At 54.7% G+C, this 14,374-nt stretch overlaps 6 protein-coding genes across 6 annotated transcripts; 4 read left to right on the forward strand and 2 right to left on the reverse strand.

Moving 5' to 3' along the window:
- Positions 1–36: 36 nt before the first annotated feature.
- MRS44_004748 (uncharacterized protein) lies at positions 37–740 on the reverse strand (the record flags this gene model as incomplete). The annotated part of the gene is made up of 2 exons (XM_046280901.2): positions 37–469; positions 646–740. The coding sequence occupies 2 exons, from the start codon at positions 738–740 to the stop codon at positions 37–39; spliced, it is 528 nt and encodes a 175-aa protein (XP_046136111.2).
- A 1,073-nt stretch (positions 741–1,813) lies between these two features.
- MRS44_004749 (uncharacterized protein) lies at positions 1,814–4,124 on the forward strand (the record flags this gene model as incomplete). The annotated part of the gene is made up of 4 exons (XM_065622319.1): positions 1,814–1,955; positions 2,006–2,732; positions 2,785–3,135; positions 3,182–4,124. 4 exons carry the CDS (start codon positions 1,814–1,816, stop codon positions 4,122–4,124), a joined length of 2,163 nt encoding a protein of 720 aa, XP_065478391.1.
- A 976-nt stretch (positions 4,125–5,100) lies between these two features.
- On the forward strand, positions 5,101–5,867 carry MRS44_004750 (uncharacterized protein; the record flags this gene model as incomplete). Its single annotated transcript, XM_046283204.2, has 2 exons — positions 5,101–5,112; positions 5,160–5,867. 2 exons carry the CDS (start codon positions 5,101–5,103, stop codon positions 5,865–5,867), a joined length of 720 nt encoding a protein of 239 aa, XP_046136109.2.
- A 476-nt stretch (positions 5,868–6,343) lies between these two features.
- Positions 6,344–9,356, reverse strand: MRS44_004751 (uncharacterized protein; the record flags this gene model as incomplete). Its single annotated transcript, XM_046268784.2, has 3 exons — positions 6,344–6,477; positions 6,534–8,852; positions 8,903–9,356. The coding sequence occupies 3 exons, from the start codon at positions 9,354–9,356 to the stop codon at positions 6,344–6,346; spliced, it is 2,907 nt and encodes a 968-aa protein (XP_046136108.2).
- A 2,849-nt stretch (positions 9,357–12,205) lies between these two features.
- MRS44_004752 (uncharacterized protein) lies at positions 12,206–12,682 on the forward strand (the record flags this gene model as incomplete). The annotated part of the gene is made up of 3 exons (XM_046275573.2): positions 12,206–12,261; positions 12,316–12,500; positions 12,552–12,682. The coding sequence occupies 3 exons, from the start codon at positions 12,206–12,208 to the stop codon at positions 12,680–12,682; spliced, it is 372 nt and encodes a 123-aa protein (XP_046136107.1).
- A 408-nt stretch (positions 12,683–13,090) lies between these two features.
- MRS44_004753 (uncharacterized protein) lies at positions 13,091–14,195 on the forward strand (the record flags this gene model as incomplete). Its single annotated transcript, XM_065622320.1, has 3 exons — positions 13,091–13,573; positions 13,720–13,885; positions 13,969–14,195. The coding sequence occupies 3 exons, from the start codon at positions 13,091–13,093 to the stop codon at positions 14,193–14,195; spliced, it is 876 nt and encodes a 291-aa protein (XP_065478392.1).
- Positions 14,196–14,374: the final 179 nt, after the last annotated feature.

The following is a 14,374-nucleotide window of genomic DNA, read 5'->3' on the forward strand; positions in this document are numbered from 1 at the left end:
TAGGACATCGGAGTTGGTAAGATTCTCTTCAGGTCGTCACCTCCCAAACAATCCTCCAAAAGCCGACGAAGCGCCTCCGCCGCCTCCACCGCGGCCTCCATGTCTCTTTGCCTCAGTCCTGATCCATTCCTTGAGAAACTCCTTGTCGGAAAGCTTCCTCGCATCCGCCAGCTTGGTCGCCGTCTGGGCCTCTCCGCCGTCAAAGCTCAGCAGCGTGGGGATGCTGGTGATCATATAGGTCATGGCAAGATTGGGGCTCCCGGACATGATATCGGGCGAGTCAAACTCGACCGTAGCAAGGGAAACGCCGCCCTCATCCTCGCCCACGCCGGACTCGACAAGTTCCCGGATGAGGGGGCTGACGACTTTGCAGGTTGAGCACCAGGATGCGGTCCAGAGGGTGAGAAGAGGTGTTCGGGAGGAGGTAGAGATGGAGAGGTAGGTTGAGAATGAGTCGTTGTTGCGGATGCTGGTGTTGAGCGGTCAGTAAGCTATAGCCCGGATACTCGGCACGTCACTTGGCGGTAAAAACAAGGAGGGACTAGACTTGTTCTCGACGATCGACATGCATTGGAGAGTTGGGGTCCAAGACAATGGGCATGTGCAGACTCATGTGATGCGCATGGAGATCAGAGAAGGACTCACGGGGCATAGATATGGTTCTTAGCTTGCCGCGTCGTGGTGGTGGAGAGAAAAGCGCGAGAAACCACAGGAGGCGACGATTTGGCTACAGACGCCATCCCGAGGGGCCGGAGCCGGGACAACAGACCAGCACACATCTTATCTGAAGTTGCAAGGTACAGTAGCAAGCAACTCAGGATAGCATATGGCAAGGGAGTCAAGTCACACTGCAGTGGATGGAAAAAGATGCTAGGTTAGAGCCCGCAGTGCAGGGTCCGCGGTGCAGCTCATCCCAAAAGTTTGCGACAGGGGATGAAAGAAGGGCTCGGAAATGATGTCATTGCGCCGCAGGTTCCCAGTCGATCTAGTGGCTGCAGAGGCCACCGCCAAAAATACCCGTGGCAGGGACAAGAGATCCCATGCGACGGCGCTGGGGGGTCATGTGTTGACCTGGAGCCGCCCCGGCCGAGCTGTGTATTCGAGGTCCCAGTCCCTTCGTCAGCTGTGCTCACTGAATGGAACCGTTTTGCTCTGCCGCCGCCGCCGCCGCCTGTGGATGCCTCCGTCTCCACCTCCACCTCCGCGCCGGGGTCCGTCCGTCCATTCGCGTCGCTTGGTGCGGATGCGGGTGTCGAGATGATCTCTCTCTTGGTCATTACTCATGTTTCTCGATGTCTGGTGACTCTTTATCTTGACTCTCCCCCTTCCATTCTCTCCCAAGTCCTATCTTCTTTCCATTTCATCAGCAGCACTTGTTTGTCGGAGCTAGTCTCGGCAGGTGCCCGTGGTGCTCTCTCCTTTCTGACGTCAAGCTCTGCACCGGCCTGCTCAAGGCAAGACATCTCCAGGTGAGGGAGATTGCAGCTCAAGATTTGTTTACTCCTCCAGACAGACACTGAGGATTCCCTCGGACAACACACCCTCTGCCTCTACCTTACAAACAAGGAGCAATTCTCCCCAATCCCCTGTGCAACCATTGTTACGAATATCTCACCTACCCGGCATACCTAATCTTCACTTCGGCGCTATCTCCACCTTCGACTTTATCTCCAGGAAACCCACCGGGGTTTAGAAATCACTACCCACATCAATTATCCCTACCTCTCAGGGTTCTCACCCTTTGAACCTTTCCCGGCGCAATTGACTTTCGCATCTGCCGCGAAAGCTACAAAAAGCCAGCCAAGAAGCCATCATGGCAGAAAAGCCAGAAGTTCCGAAGTGGCGGCGCCTTTTGGGCGCTGGTGCCGCCGCCAGCACTCCCTCAGATGGCAGATGGAAGCCATCGAAATGGAGTATGGGAGTGTTGAACGACAAAGAGACCATTGAGGTCCCAGGTCAGTGGTAAAGAACCGCCTAAGTCTGGGAAAAGACTGACACCAGACAGGATCCGTACTGCTTCTTGCATCTCACCGCAATGAGCCACTTGGTCTTCGGAACGTGCAGGCAAGGAACTCGCATTCATCTATCCCCACAGGCTTCCCAGTCAACTCGCGCAGGAATTCGACATCTTCAGCAGCAAACCGTCCTCAGGTGCAAGAAGAAAAGAAGAAGACGAGCGATGGCGCCATCATTCTGGAACCCCAACCCGAGGACTCGGCCAATGATCCTCTGAACTGGCCTTCCTGGAGACGCGATATCGCTCTCTTGTCACTTGGTTTTTACTGCATGATCGGCGGTGGCACAACTCCTCTGGTGGCCGCCGGCTTCACGGACATTGCACAAACGTACAATGTCGACGTTGAGAGGGTATCCTTGACCACAGGACTCTACATGATGGGCATGGGCCTGGGCTCCGTCATATTTTCTCCCACCGCAATCCTCTGGGGAAAGCGCCCAGTCTATCTTGCGAGCTCCATTCTCTTCATTGGAACATCTCTTTGGGCCGCCTGGTCTCCGTCCTTCAACTCTCTGCTGGCTGCCAGAGTCTTTCAAGGCGTTGCAGTCAGCCCCGTGGAATGCCTTCCATCCGCCACCATTGCCGAGATCTTCTTCCTGCACGAGAGAGCCTACCGTATCGGTATCTACACATTGCTGCTTCTTGGCGGCAAGAACCTGGTCCCTCTGGTTAGTGCGGTCATCATTGGTGCCCTGAGTTGGCGTTGGGTCTTCTGGTGAGAATCCATGGCCGCAATCTTGCCACACTATTGATTGACAATTTTCTAGGATCTTGGCCATGATTATTGGTCTGGGCGCCGTGCTTCTCTTCTTGTTCGTCCCCGAGACCTTTTGGGACCGAACTCCTCACCCCAAACCACGTGTGCCGTCGAAGCGACCAAGCTTTCTCCGTCGACTGTCGTCACGTCATAGAACGCAAGACACGGGGGAAGAAGGTCTAAATACAGAGGGCGAAATGGAGACGCCTGTGTCTCCAAGCGCTGCAGCAGGACACGGCAAGCTAGGAGCAGGTGCTGGTCCGGAGGGCCAGCAACCGGCGTCTCCTGGTCCTAGCAACCGGCACAGGAATCTCCATGTTGGCTTTGCGAATGCTGAGGAAGACAGTCCAAAGGCTCTTGCGTCTGAAGAATCAACAGCCACTGTCATTCACCCAACCCCATCCAAGACTGCGAATTCCCCCCTCAAACAAGCCTGCTCAACCTGCCACTCCCTACTTCAGCAGCGCGACTGGGAGCGAATCCAACGTGGCCTCATTCAAGTCGGGCCCCAACCTTGAAAGTGAGAAGATGGACGCCTCGAGGCTGAGGGAACCACCCAAGGTCCAGGCTTACACACACAACCTCCGCCAGCAACCTCCCAAGACATTTACCCAGCAACTCAGGCCCTGGCATGGGCGCCTCAACCACGACAGCTGGCTCAAAGTGATGGTCCGACCGTTTATCCTATTCGCGTACCCGGCTGTTCTTTGGTCATCAGCAGTGTATGCTTGCTCTGTTGGCTGGCTTATCGTCATCTCCGAGTCCATTGCCATGATTTATCGTGACAGAGAGTCATATGACTTTGATGCTCTCCAGACTGGCCTTGTCTATGTCTCGCCGTTTGTGGGTGGAATCCTGGGAACTGGCGTGGCCGGCAAGATCAGTGACATCATTGTCAAGGCAATGGCTCGCCGTAATGGCGGACTCTACGAGCCTGAGTTCCGTCTCGTCATGGCGGTGCCCATCCTGATCAGCACATGCATAGGCCTCATGGGCTTCGGATGGTCAGCCGAAGAGAAGGATCACTGGATCATTCCGACTGTCTTCTTTGGTATCGTTTCATTCGGATGTTCTCTTGGTTCGACCACAGCTATCACATTCTGCGTTGATAGCTATCGCCAGTATGCCGGAGAGGCATTGGTGACTCTGAACTTTTCCAAGAACGTGCTCCACGGCCTCGTTTTCAGTCTCTTTGTTACGCATTGGTTGCACGCAGATGGCCCCAAGATGGTTTACATATGGATCGGCATCATCCAGCTTCTCCTGATGCTGGGAACGATCCCTATGTATATTTACGGAAAGAGGGCCCGGATGTGGACAGTCCGGGCGAACCTGATGGAGAGATTCTAGATGGTGTTCTAGAGGTTGTGCTAGAAGTTGAGCAGCATTGCTTGGCGTCATGGTACAGCATATGCATGTGTTTTGGGGCGTTTTGATTAATAATTGGGATAGCATTCATGAGCATCATGGCAGACTGCATGTTACGGTGATGGAGGGCTCGGACAACGGTTTGAATAGCATTTGCATGGTATGAAACCGGATAGATTGGACGAATTGGGCTGGCTCCTGTTACACGATGGCCTTCACAGACACTTGGTAGAAGCATTGGGTTATTCAGCAGACTTATGAAACGTTATGAATGGCTCCCACCACACTTCAAGTGTGGTATGAGAGGATGGTCGGCATGGCGCAGAGAGTTGCTCCGGTTCTAGATTGCTTACATGGTAATACAAGGATACTTTCAGAGTCGATGAAGAACACCTACAGACATGCTCACCAGCTACTTCGAGCGCTCCGAAGAAACCGGCCTCGGAGAAATCAAGGTCCTCTCCAACATTAGGCCAAACTTTTCACCCAGCAATGATCGGCGTTGGTTGCCTAGGCTAAACGACCTGACTTCATTCTCGCGAGGCATAGTAGGTGCGTTGGATTAATAATCTTGAGTGACCTGGCGCCCCGTGATGCCCTCAACGAACCCTCACTCAATTCTCAGCACTCCGCAGATCCTGGTGTCAGGTGACATGGCGACGAAATGGTGTCGCTGTGACGCAGAGTTGCAGTCAAGGCGCGCCCATCTCGACGCGTAGAGGATGCGCCGTCGAGGCAGCAACCCCGCAGTTCTCTGAACTACTTAGGTGTTCACGGAGCAGCATGCCTAAAGGTTCTATACGAGATATACGATGGATGTTACTTTGTGTCTGTGATACTGCTGGCTGGCTTGTCTATAAAGATGTGTGAGTGTCTCGACGAGATGACTCTATGATGCTCAACGTTCACAACAATTGTTATTCAATCCTGACCACAACTACATTTCAATATCATCAAGATGACACGCAAGGTAAGTTCTTGCGTCCATATACACCCCCTTTCTCACACCTCCAATAGATCGTCAGCCGTCAAGAGTGGCTCACAGCTAGAAAAGCCTTCCTGGAGAAAGAAAAGGAACACACCCGAGCAGGTGATGCCCTCGCCGCCGAACGCCGCAACCTCCCCATGGTAAAGGTCGAAAAGGCCTACACCTTTGAGGGTCCTAATGGCACCACCAACTCCCTCGCAGACCTCTTTGGGGACAATGATCAACTCATTGTCTACCACTTCATGTTCAAGCCCGGCGACGACGAGGGTTGCCGCGGTTGCTCTCACGTCGGCGAGTCGTTGCCTGACCCGCGACACCTCAACTTCAAGAACACTGCGTTTGCATGCGTGTCCCGTGCTCCGGCTGAAAAGTTCGAGGAGTACAAGAAGCGCAACGGGTGGACCTGGCCGTGGTACTCGAGCGGCGACTCCGACTTCAACTATGACTTTTTCGCCACCATCGACGATGCCAGGGGCCAGGCCCTGCTCAACTTTCGCACAAAGGACGAGGTCGAGGCTAAAGGTCAGACGTGGTGGGAGGGCGGTGATGTTCCCGGGTATAGCGTCTTTCTGAAGGAGGACGGCGAGATCTATCATACGTATTCGACGTTTGCGAGGGGTGGGGAGACGGTGCTGACGACTCTGATGATGCTTGACATGACGCCCCTCGGGAGGCAGATTGGCCAGTATGGACCGGCCGAGTTTAAGCTCAGGGATGAGTATGCGTCTGCCAAGTAGTTAATATGAGCCTTAAGTTGGTTTGGCCGTGTTCAACTAGTTCATCTATGTGCCCGATTGTGGACTGGAGAGAACCACACGTATAGCTTAGGTCCATTGCCATTTCAACCATGAGCCCCTATTCTTAACTGTGATTTTCACCGTGACGAGTACCACCCTTGGTTAGGTATGAAATGTTTTGTTTGATTTATTTGTACCAAGTTTCCTTGATCAGAATTTGACCAAGAGTCCGCACCTTTTCAACCGCGACATGCCCATCCAATTACGCCAGATTCAACGCCTTCTTGGTCACCACATCCATCCCAAGATCCCCCCTATCCAGACGTTGCGCCAAATAATCATGGGTATACCACACCCTGCCTCTCTCATCTCATCTTAGTTCGTGCCATCTTTTACTGTCGTAAACGCCATTCGAGCCACTCACAGCTCAGTCATCAAGACATCCATTCAAGGGCAGCAAGAGACGACTGTCATGATCACATCACAACGCAATCTCCTTCCTGATGCCTATCCATCTTGCTGCGTGAGATGCGCTCTCGCTGGCGCACACCGTTTTTGCCTGCGCGCTTCAGGTCCTCCAATCGTTCACGGGCCTTGGGGAAATCCTGAGCTGTGAGAAATAGTTAGTTGTCTGCATCCCCAAGGTCTGGTTGGACATCAACTTACCGGCTGCTCGCCAGTACCATCTCTTTGCATCTTCTAGGTTGGGCGGGACTCCAATGCCCACCTCAGTAAAGTAGCCCATAGCATATTCGGCCTTGGCCAATCCAGCAATGGCCGCCTTGCGTGCCCACAGATATGCTTCTGTGTCACTCTGGCCAAGCACGTTCTCGCTGCCCGTCAAGTACCATCCGCTCAGGGCAAGTTCCGCCTGGTGCTCCTCCTGTGTTGCCGCCTTGGAGTACCACATGATGGACTGCCGAGGGTCAATGGGACATCCTAGCAGGCCATACTCAAAGGCACAGCCAAGCCGATACTGGGAGAATTTGTAGCCTAGCTCGGCAGCTTGGAGGAACAGGCTGTACGCGTATGCCTCGTCTCGGATGATGGCGTCGTTGGGCTGCGCCGACTCGTACAACAGGCCAAGCTCGTGAAGCGCATGGGGATTCTCGGCATCTGCCCGCTCGGCCGCCCGCTTCAGCCATCCTACCGCCTCCCGGGGATTCTTGGGCTGGCCCAAAAGACCCTTGAGAAGGATCATTCCCACCTTGTACATCGCAGGAGGGTCGCCGAGTGTTGCAGCCCGTTTATACCACTGGATCGCCTTCATTGGGTCCTTCCGCGTGCCGCCGCCATCCTCATGTCCAATCTCACAACACACTGCAGTTCGATAAGCTGCTCCCGGGTGTCCAAGCTTTGCCGCAGATTGATATTGGGTGAATGCTTCCTTGTTGTCGGGTTCGCCAAAGAGGCCTCTGCCGATACAGTCAGCCAGAAAGAACATGGCGTCGGGGTTCTGCGCGTTTGAGAGCTTTTTGAGAATCTTGTGACAGTCGATCAAGTATCGTTCGCGGGCTCGGCCACGTTGCTTGGGATCAGGCATCTTAGGCGCCAGCACGTCAGCAGCTTCCACCAATCTCCTCGCCAACTTGAGAGCCGAGTCTTGATCGCTCGAGTTGGATTTGATCACCATCCTTAGGTGCTCCAGTTCTTGCGTGGTAACGGGGCCTTCATCCCGAGCAGGCTGACGTTGACCATTGCTTCGGGGTGGTGATTGTTGCGGCGGGGGTTGCTGATATTGAGGTTGCTGCTGTGGAGGCTGTTGATACTGAGGCTGTCGTTGCTGTTGGGGTTGAGGTGGAGGAGCTGGAGTGGAAACGCCATAGTTTCGTACAGGAGCTGGTTTGTTGCCCATATTGACCACCGAGTCCTGCATGAGTCCTGGGCGTACAGGTGTCGGGTGCGAGGGCAGGCCGTCTGGGTTCATTGGTCCTCCGTTTCGTGCCCCGTTCATGGCCGCAGGAGGCGCGCTTGGCCCCCTTGGAGGCATCTGGTCATATCCTCCAGATCCGTGGCCGTGGCCGTGGTAGGCCTGATCATAGCTTCCTCGGTGGGCGTTCATTTGTGGAACTGGGGGGACATCTGGTACATCACCCGCCATCTCGAATACGGCAGCTTGTGGTTGGCGAAGCGAAGGCTGCGACTTGGCATGGTTCAGCACAGCCGTCTGATGCGCTCCACGCTGAGGCTGCTCAGCCGCAGGACGCATCGACTGTTCAAAAGAACCACGGTTGCCCTGGGATGGCATTGCGTCAAAGTCGGGGTAGCTGCCCCGGTTCTGCTGCGGTTGTGATCCGTTGCTATCTCGCTGGTTATCGAAGTAAGAGTCATAGACATCATCATACGATGTTGCTGACTGTTTTCGATAGCCTTGTCCATCGCCATACTCTCCGCCGTACTGCCCGCCTGCGCTTACTTGCGGATTGGCAGTATATGATCTCTGAGGAGGTGCCCGGTGGCCTCCAGCGGTCGAAGGCCGCTGAGGAATGCCTCGACCAGCAGGAGTGCTGTATTGCGCCGGGTCCATCCGCTGAGGCGGATTGTTTCTTGACCTAGTATCCTCCACAGGCATCGTCATGCTTCGAGCTGGCGGACCAAAACCACCAGCTGGGGGCTCTTGCGCGCCACCATATCCATCGTCATACCCCCCGTAGCCCCCTTGAGGCCCATAACCTGCATCCTGCCTTTGGGGGGCACCTCTTGAGTCCTGATAACCTTGCTGATATCCTCTGGGAGGAGGGCCTCGTCCACCATTCGCGGGTTGTCGTCCATAGTCGCCTTGACCTCGCTGGCTGTCAAAACTGGGGCGACCGTTTGGTGGCATCATTGATCTCTGGTTCAAATCCATGTTGGACATTTGCTCAACCATCTGCTGCTCATGCCCCATGTCTGGCCGTCGTCCTTGACCTTGTGGGGGATATTGATTTCCAAAATGCGCGTCTCGAGGGCTCATAGGGGGCGTATTTGTCATTGGCGCACGGCGTGCTTTGGTCATGGTCAGCATCAAAGCACTACGCGGCGCGTGCTGAACTCACCTGCTGGATCCGAATGCGCGCCATAAGGAGCTGGTCGCATACCGCCTCTTCCAGGCGGCCCATTGGGCATGCCTCGATCTGGTGCTGGGCCCATGCCTCCCCGAGGAGGATATCCGCGTCCTCGATGGGGATCAGCTGTCTGTGGGCGAGGAACTGGTCCTCCTCCGCGCCCACCAGGCATCGGGCGTCCACCGCGACCTGGCCCAGGTCCGTACGGATCTTGAGACGGAGGTGGTCCTCGTCCATAGTTTTGATCCTGATATTGTCCCCCATATTCCTGCCCGTAACCCTCATTGTAGCCATCGTATCCATAGCCATTTTGGTAATCGTCATACTGTTGTGGTGCTCCGTACTGTTGTGGAGGCGCGCCGCCCTGTTGTCGCGGGGCAGGCCTTTGTGGCGCTGGACCCCCGTAAGATCGTTGTTGGCCGCCGTAGCCTCCGTCGTATGCCATGGTTATACGCTGGCGATATTCGAGAATGGACGAAAGTTGGAGGTTTTGGCTTCCAGAGCCTTGGTGAGGTTGTCGTCAAGCGACCCAGGACCGAGGGGAGCTGTAGGATTTCACAAATCCCGCCGAGAGAAGGTTTTTAGGTTGGTAGGCGCAAAGGATTACAGTCGCATTGCCGCAGTTACAGCCACCGAGTTTCGGAAAGGCGTGTGATCGGCAGTCCAGATCGCAGGACTAGTGTGTGTGTGTGAAAGCCGAGACGGTTACCGTCGATCCCAAGGACGAGAAACAGGGGAGAATGAATAGGTAAGAAGGTGACCGCTCTCTGAAAGACTTGCTGGCAATGGGCGACAGGGAGACAGCTGGCAGGCCGCGCAGAAACGGAGCCGGGTCAGTCGGGGAAGAGGCACAGGTACAGGCACAGCCGCCAACGGAGTAGGTTAGGTACTGTAATAATAATAGGTTGGGTAGGTTGGCAAGGTAGTAACAAACAACGATAATAGGTAATAATGACAGCGCAAACTGCAAAGAACAGGGAGGGCCCTAGACAATCTGTTTGACCGAGTTGCAGCGCCCAAAAAGAGGACAAGAGAGAGACCTAGGTAAGACAAAGAAAGCTTCAAGATGGCGTAGATTAAGATGCGGAAGGGGATTTCCCTTTATGTCTGGCTCGTCCGAAACGACTACGGAAGGCACTGTACCTACCTTCTCCAAGGTTGCCTCCAACCCCCAACGTGACCTGCCCCAGGGTTGGTCTAGTCTCTCTAGAACACATCCCGTCCATCCATCTTCTTTCTTCACATCCATCGAAGCTTGTGGGGTCAGGGCGCCAATCCTCCTCGAGTCCAGTGGCTTTGTCGCTGTGTAGGGCCGTTTTCGAGGTCACCTTGGGTGGGGATGGCCAGGTACCATCTGCATGTCCTGGTGGCCACTGAAGCCGTGCAGAGCTTGGCGGGCGGTACCTTGCCTTAACTTGGAGCCCAGTTGGAGGGGCTAGAGGGGTCGGGCACCCTAGAAGCGAGACCGAGGGGCTTCCAGGGGGTGTCATGATGCGGCTTGCCCCTGGAAAAGTCCTGAAAACGTTGTCAGTCTCCATCCGGCCTCCAGGGTCCTGGGCCCTTCTTCGATCCTCATCATCCATCTCTAGCTTTAGAAAGCTAGCTCTTCGCGTATTCACTAAGCGAAGCTCTTTACGAAGGTCATGAGAATGCGATTTACGAAAATTGAGGTCCTCCAGACCTTACGTGTCGTGGCCGAAAGGAGCTCTCTTCACCGACTCACATCGGCCCATCCAACTCTCTCATTACCACCACCGCGAACCCGTTCATGGCTAACCCAAGCCATGCTGGTCCAATGGTGCCGTATCACGAGATTCGTCACTGACCTACCCATTCCAGTGGCTCCAATGACGGGGCGCTACGCCGCTGCCGGCTTGGCTCTCAACCGCCAACGGGTGCATGGCTGTCTGTGGCTCAATCCAGCCCCTGGCCATCAAATGTTAGCTTTGATCGGCTCTTGCACAGGAGATCATTTCATCAAACCCTTTGATGCCCATGGATACCACGTAGCACTTCATCTATTGTTTTTTCCTGCTGCTACCCTGATCATTATGCGCTGGGGTGCGTTAGAGCTCTCTGCACCAGGCAAAGCATTGCCGTGTATCAGAGTGCCATGGCCCCAGCTTCATATTGGTTAAGCTTGCCTCCTTTGACGTATGGGATCCAGCCATCGAACTTGACGGAAAGTCATGCGAAACAACTCCAGTAGAGGAGGCTGGCTCTCCGGGTCGAAACGAAATGATGAGCCAGATCCTTCAAAGCCGCTTCTCCGTGGTCGATCGACCCCAGCGGCCCCAGGCGCGGTTCCTCGCATAACATCATCTGTGGAGCCAGCCAAGACTCCGTGCCTCATCGACGAACGCTTTCCGTGGTGTCTCCGATGAGAGGCTTTGCGGACACCTTCGGAGGATATCTGGTCCAGCCGCTGCGGGATCAGAGACATTGTGGCACTTGTCGAACGCGGCCATGCGGGTCTGGTTGTCAAACCGAACCTGGCTTACCACCATTTCGACGTCAGAAGAGGCCTCATCGAGCCTTGATGACCATGGCTGTGACCTTCACGTGAGAAAGCAGCCCAAGGTGAATGGGTCCATGACATCGACGGACTGGCTCGTATATCTGACATTGCCGGGATATTCAATCCGCCCGATGGCTTCTCGAGACGCTATACGTCAGGCAGGCCTCCGAGCTGACCACAAACTTCGACCAGTCAGAGGCTGTGAAGCGTCTTGATTGGGAAGATGGGTCTTGCCACCTCGCGACGGCATGTTTTGCACGACATGTAAATTCCATTGTGTGGACGGTTGAAACAGAGGCCAAGCCACACGCGTGGCCATCCGTTGGGCGCTTGTACAACTTGTTTGCCGCCTGCCGCCAAATTGTGGCTCAGAGGGAGCCAATTGACAAACAATCCCATTGTATCAGATATCATCCGGTACTACAATTGTTTCCGGCTTCCAGCGATGTCAGCTTGCAATGTTTCATTTGTCACTGGCCTGCTCATTGGTGTTGCTCACAGCTTGCTTCAGTGACTGCGAGCCTCGGTGTGGCTGAGAGCAAGTGGCGTAGAGGTTGATATCGGAGTCGGGACAAGACCACCTCCGAACATTGACCGCCTGCCCGATCTGATGCTCTACCAATGAAGAGCATACTGCCAAATCAATGACGGATGCAGAATCCGAAAATCATCATTGGAAGAAGTGGCACTGAAGCAGAGTTCATCCCGCCCGCCATTGCGCACTTTTACGACAACTTCACCGAATTGGAGTAACTGCAGCTTCTTCAGAAATCGCCATGGCACCGAAAAAGCCGTCGTCGAGGTGGTGGTTCTGGACCAAGGTCATGCTCGGGTAAGTCGATGGCAATGGAGCAGCTGATTGAGTCGGAACTGACGGATTGACAAGTGGCGCTGTGGTCGCTGTCGGCGGACCTGCCTTTACCATGTGGTTGACTCCCACCGAAGAGGAGCTGCGATCGAGATATAACCCCGAACTACGAAAGAAGAGCTTGGAGAACCGGGAGGAGCGACAGCAAGAGTTTGACGACTTTGTGACACGATTGAAGGAGTACTCCAAGTCGGACAAGCCCAGTGAGTGTGTCCTGTTTGAGGACTGACGACATATATTGACCTCCTTATCAGTCTGGATAGTGGTGAAGGAGGAGGAAGAGCGAAAGAAGAAGGCCGCGGCTGCAGCGGCCAAGGCGTCACAGCAAGAAACTGATGCCCGAAGAGAAGAGATGAGACGGGAAGCTGGTCTGGATTCGAAGTAAAACAAGGCGGAGTGAAAGGGCAATTTTGGATACCCATCGAGTGCTTGTAAGAGTATTGGCATGATGGAAGGCTACTCGTGTACAACAGCTGGGGGAACGGCGGTCATGGTGGACGGTATGAACATCTATGTAAAGCAATTGGAGTTTCTGACGACTGAAAAATATAGCCAACTTCTCTCGATCAACAAGACTGGCTGTTGGTAGTTATTTGTTGAACTATTGCATTGACTGATATCCATGCTCTGCTGAGGCTTTAGAGTCGTTTGTGGGCGAGATAGTGCGCCATACCGATACTTACCTACCCTTTTAGGCATTGACATTCGCATAAAACAAAGGATACACTTACTGCCCCTTGGCAAACGATTCTCAGTTCTTTATCATGCGCAAACAGCGTGGTGACAATCATCCATGGATATATCCTCCCAGGTCACAGAGTGGAGAGCTAGGAGCATGCCCTGTGCTGTGCGGCTTTACCCCACGAGCCAGGCCTACAACGTCACGGGCGTCAGTCAATGGCGCAAGTGGAAAGTGGAGGGCGGGTCACACACAGCGAGAGAGCCCCCTCCTCCCCTCGGCGAAATGGTAGTTCCACAGGCGAAAACTCTTGGCACGCACAAAATCTACTTTGATCCATCACCACCGTTCGAAGCCGACGGCGACAAACAGCTCAATACCCACGCCTATCTCACCGGTACGCCGCCCAACCCGCGCCCGCACGCTTCCCCGGGCATCTTTGCCTGCAACACTCGATTTCCCCGTCCGAATCCGTCTCAGCTGACGAGCATTGCTGCAGTTTCGATCGAGTCTCCCCCGATCCCCCGCATCGAAATTCGCCCATCATGTCCGACGTCCAAGAGCGCCTCAAGAAGCTTGGCCTGGGAGCCCGAACTGGTACGTGAATTTCTGCCAATTTTTTTTGGTCTGCACAAGGGGAGACTCAAAGGCTAACTCGCGACACAGGGTATGTTTTTTGCGCACTTCGACGTTTCCCCCGCCGCCTCCGACCATCGCAGCTAACCTGGTGATATAGTGGAAAGGGCACCCCCCGAAGAAAGGTCAAGCGTGCGCCCGCCCGCTCCGGCGCCGACGACAGGAAGCTTCAGCAGACCCTCAAGAAGCTGAACACTCAGCCCATCCAGGCCATTGAGGAGGTCAACATGTTCAAGTCTGACGGCAACGTCATTCACTTTGCTGCCCCCAAGGGTTAGTCATCCCACTCTGGTCATGTCGTGTGCGCGGGGTCTTGGTGTTTTCGTTTAAATACTGACATGGGTCCCCTCCAACAGTCCACGCTGCCGTCACCTCCAACACCTTCGCCATCTACGGCAACGGTGAGGACAAGGAGCTGACCGAGCTCGTCCCCGGCATCCTTAACCAGCTCGGCCCCGACTCGCTCGCCTCCCTCCGTAAGCTCGCCGAGAGCTACCAGAACATGCAGAAGGAGAAGGGTGAGGACGAGGACGACATCCCCGACCTCGTCGAGGGTGAGAACTTCGAGAGCAAGGTCGAGTAAAGTTGCTCAATTCCATCAATGCGACGGGCTGGTGAAATCGTGGGCATGTTCGGTCAAGAGGCTGGCTAGGTTATCCCGCGAGGTGGGTTATGTTTTGCACCTGGGAATCCATAGGAGGAGGGTCGTCACAGAGCTCCCAAGGCGTCTTCTGCGTCAGGAAAACTGGGAGTCGGTACACA

This window comes from Fusarium solani (assembly GCF_023522795.1).
Source record: "Fusarium solani strain SB1 chromosome Unknown bctg00000002, whole genome shotgun sequence".
In the NCBI taxonomy this organism is placed as follows: domain Eukaryota; kingdom Fungi; phylum Ascomycota; class Sordariomycetes; order Hypocreales; family Nectriaceae; genus Fusarium; species Fusarium solani.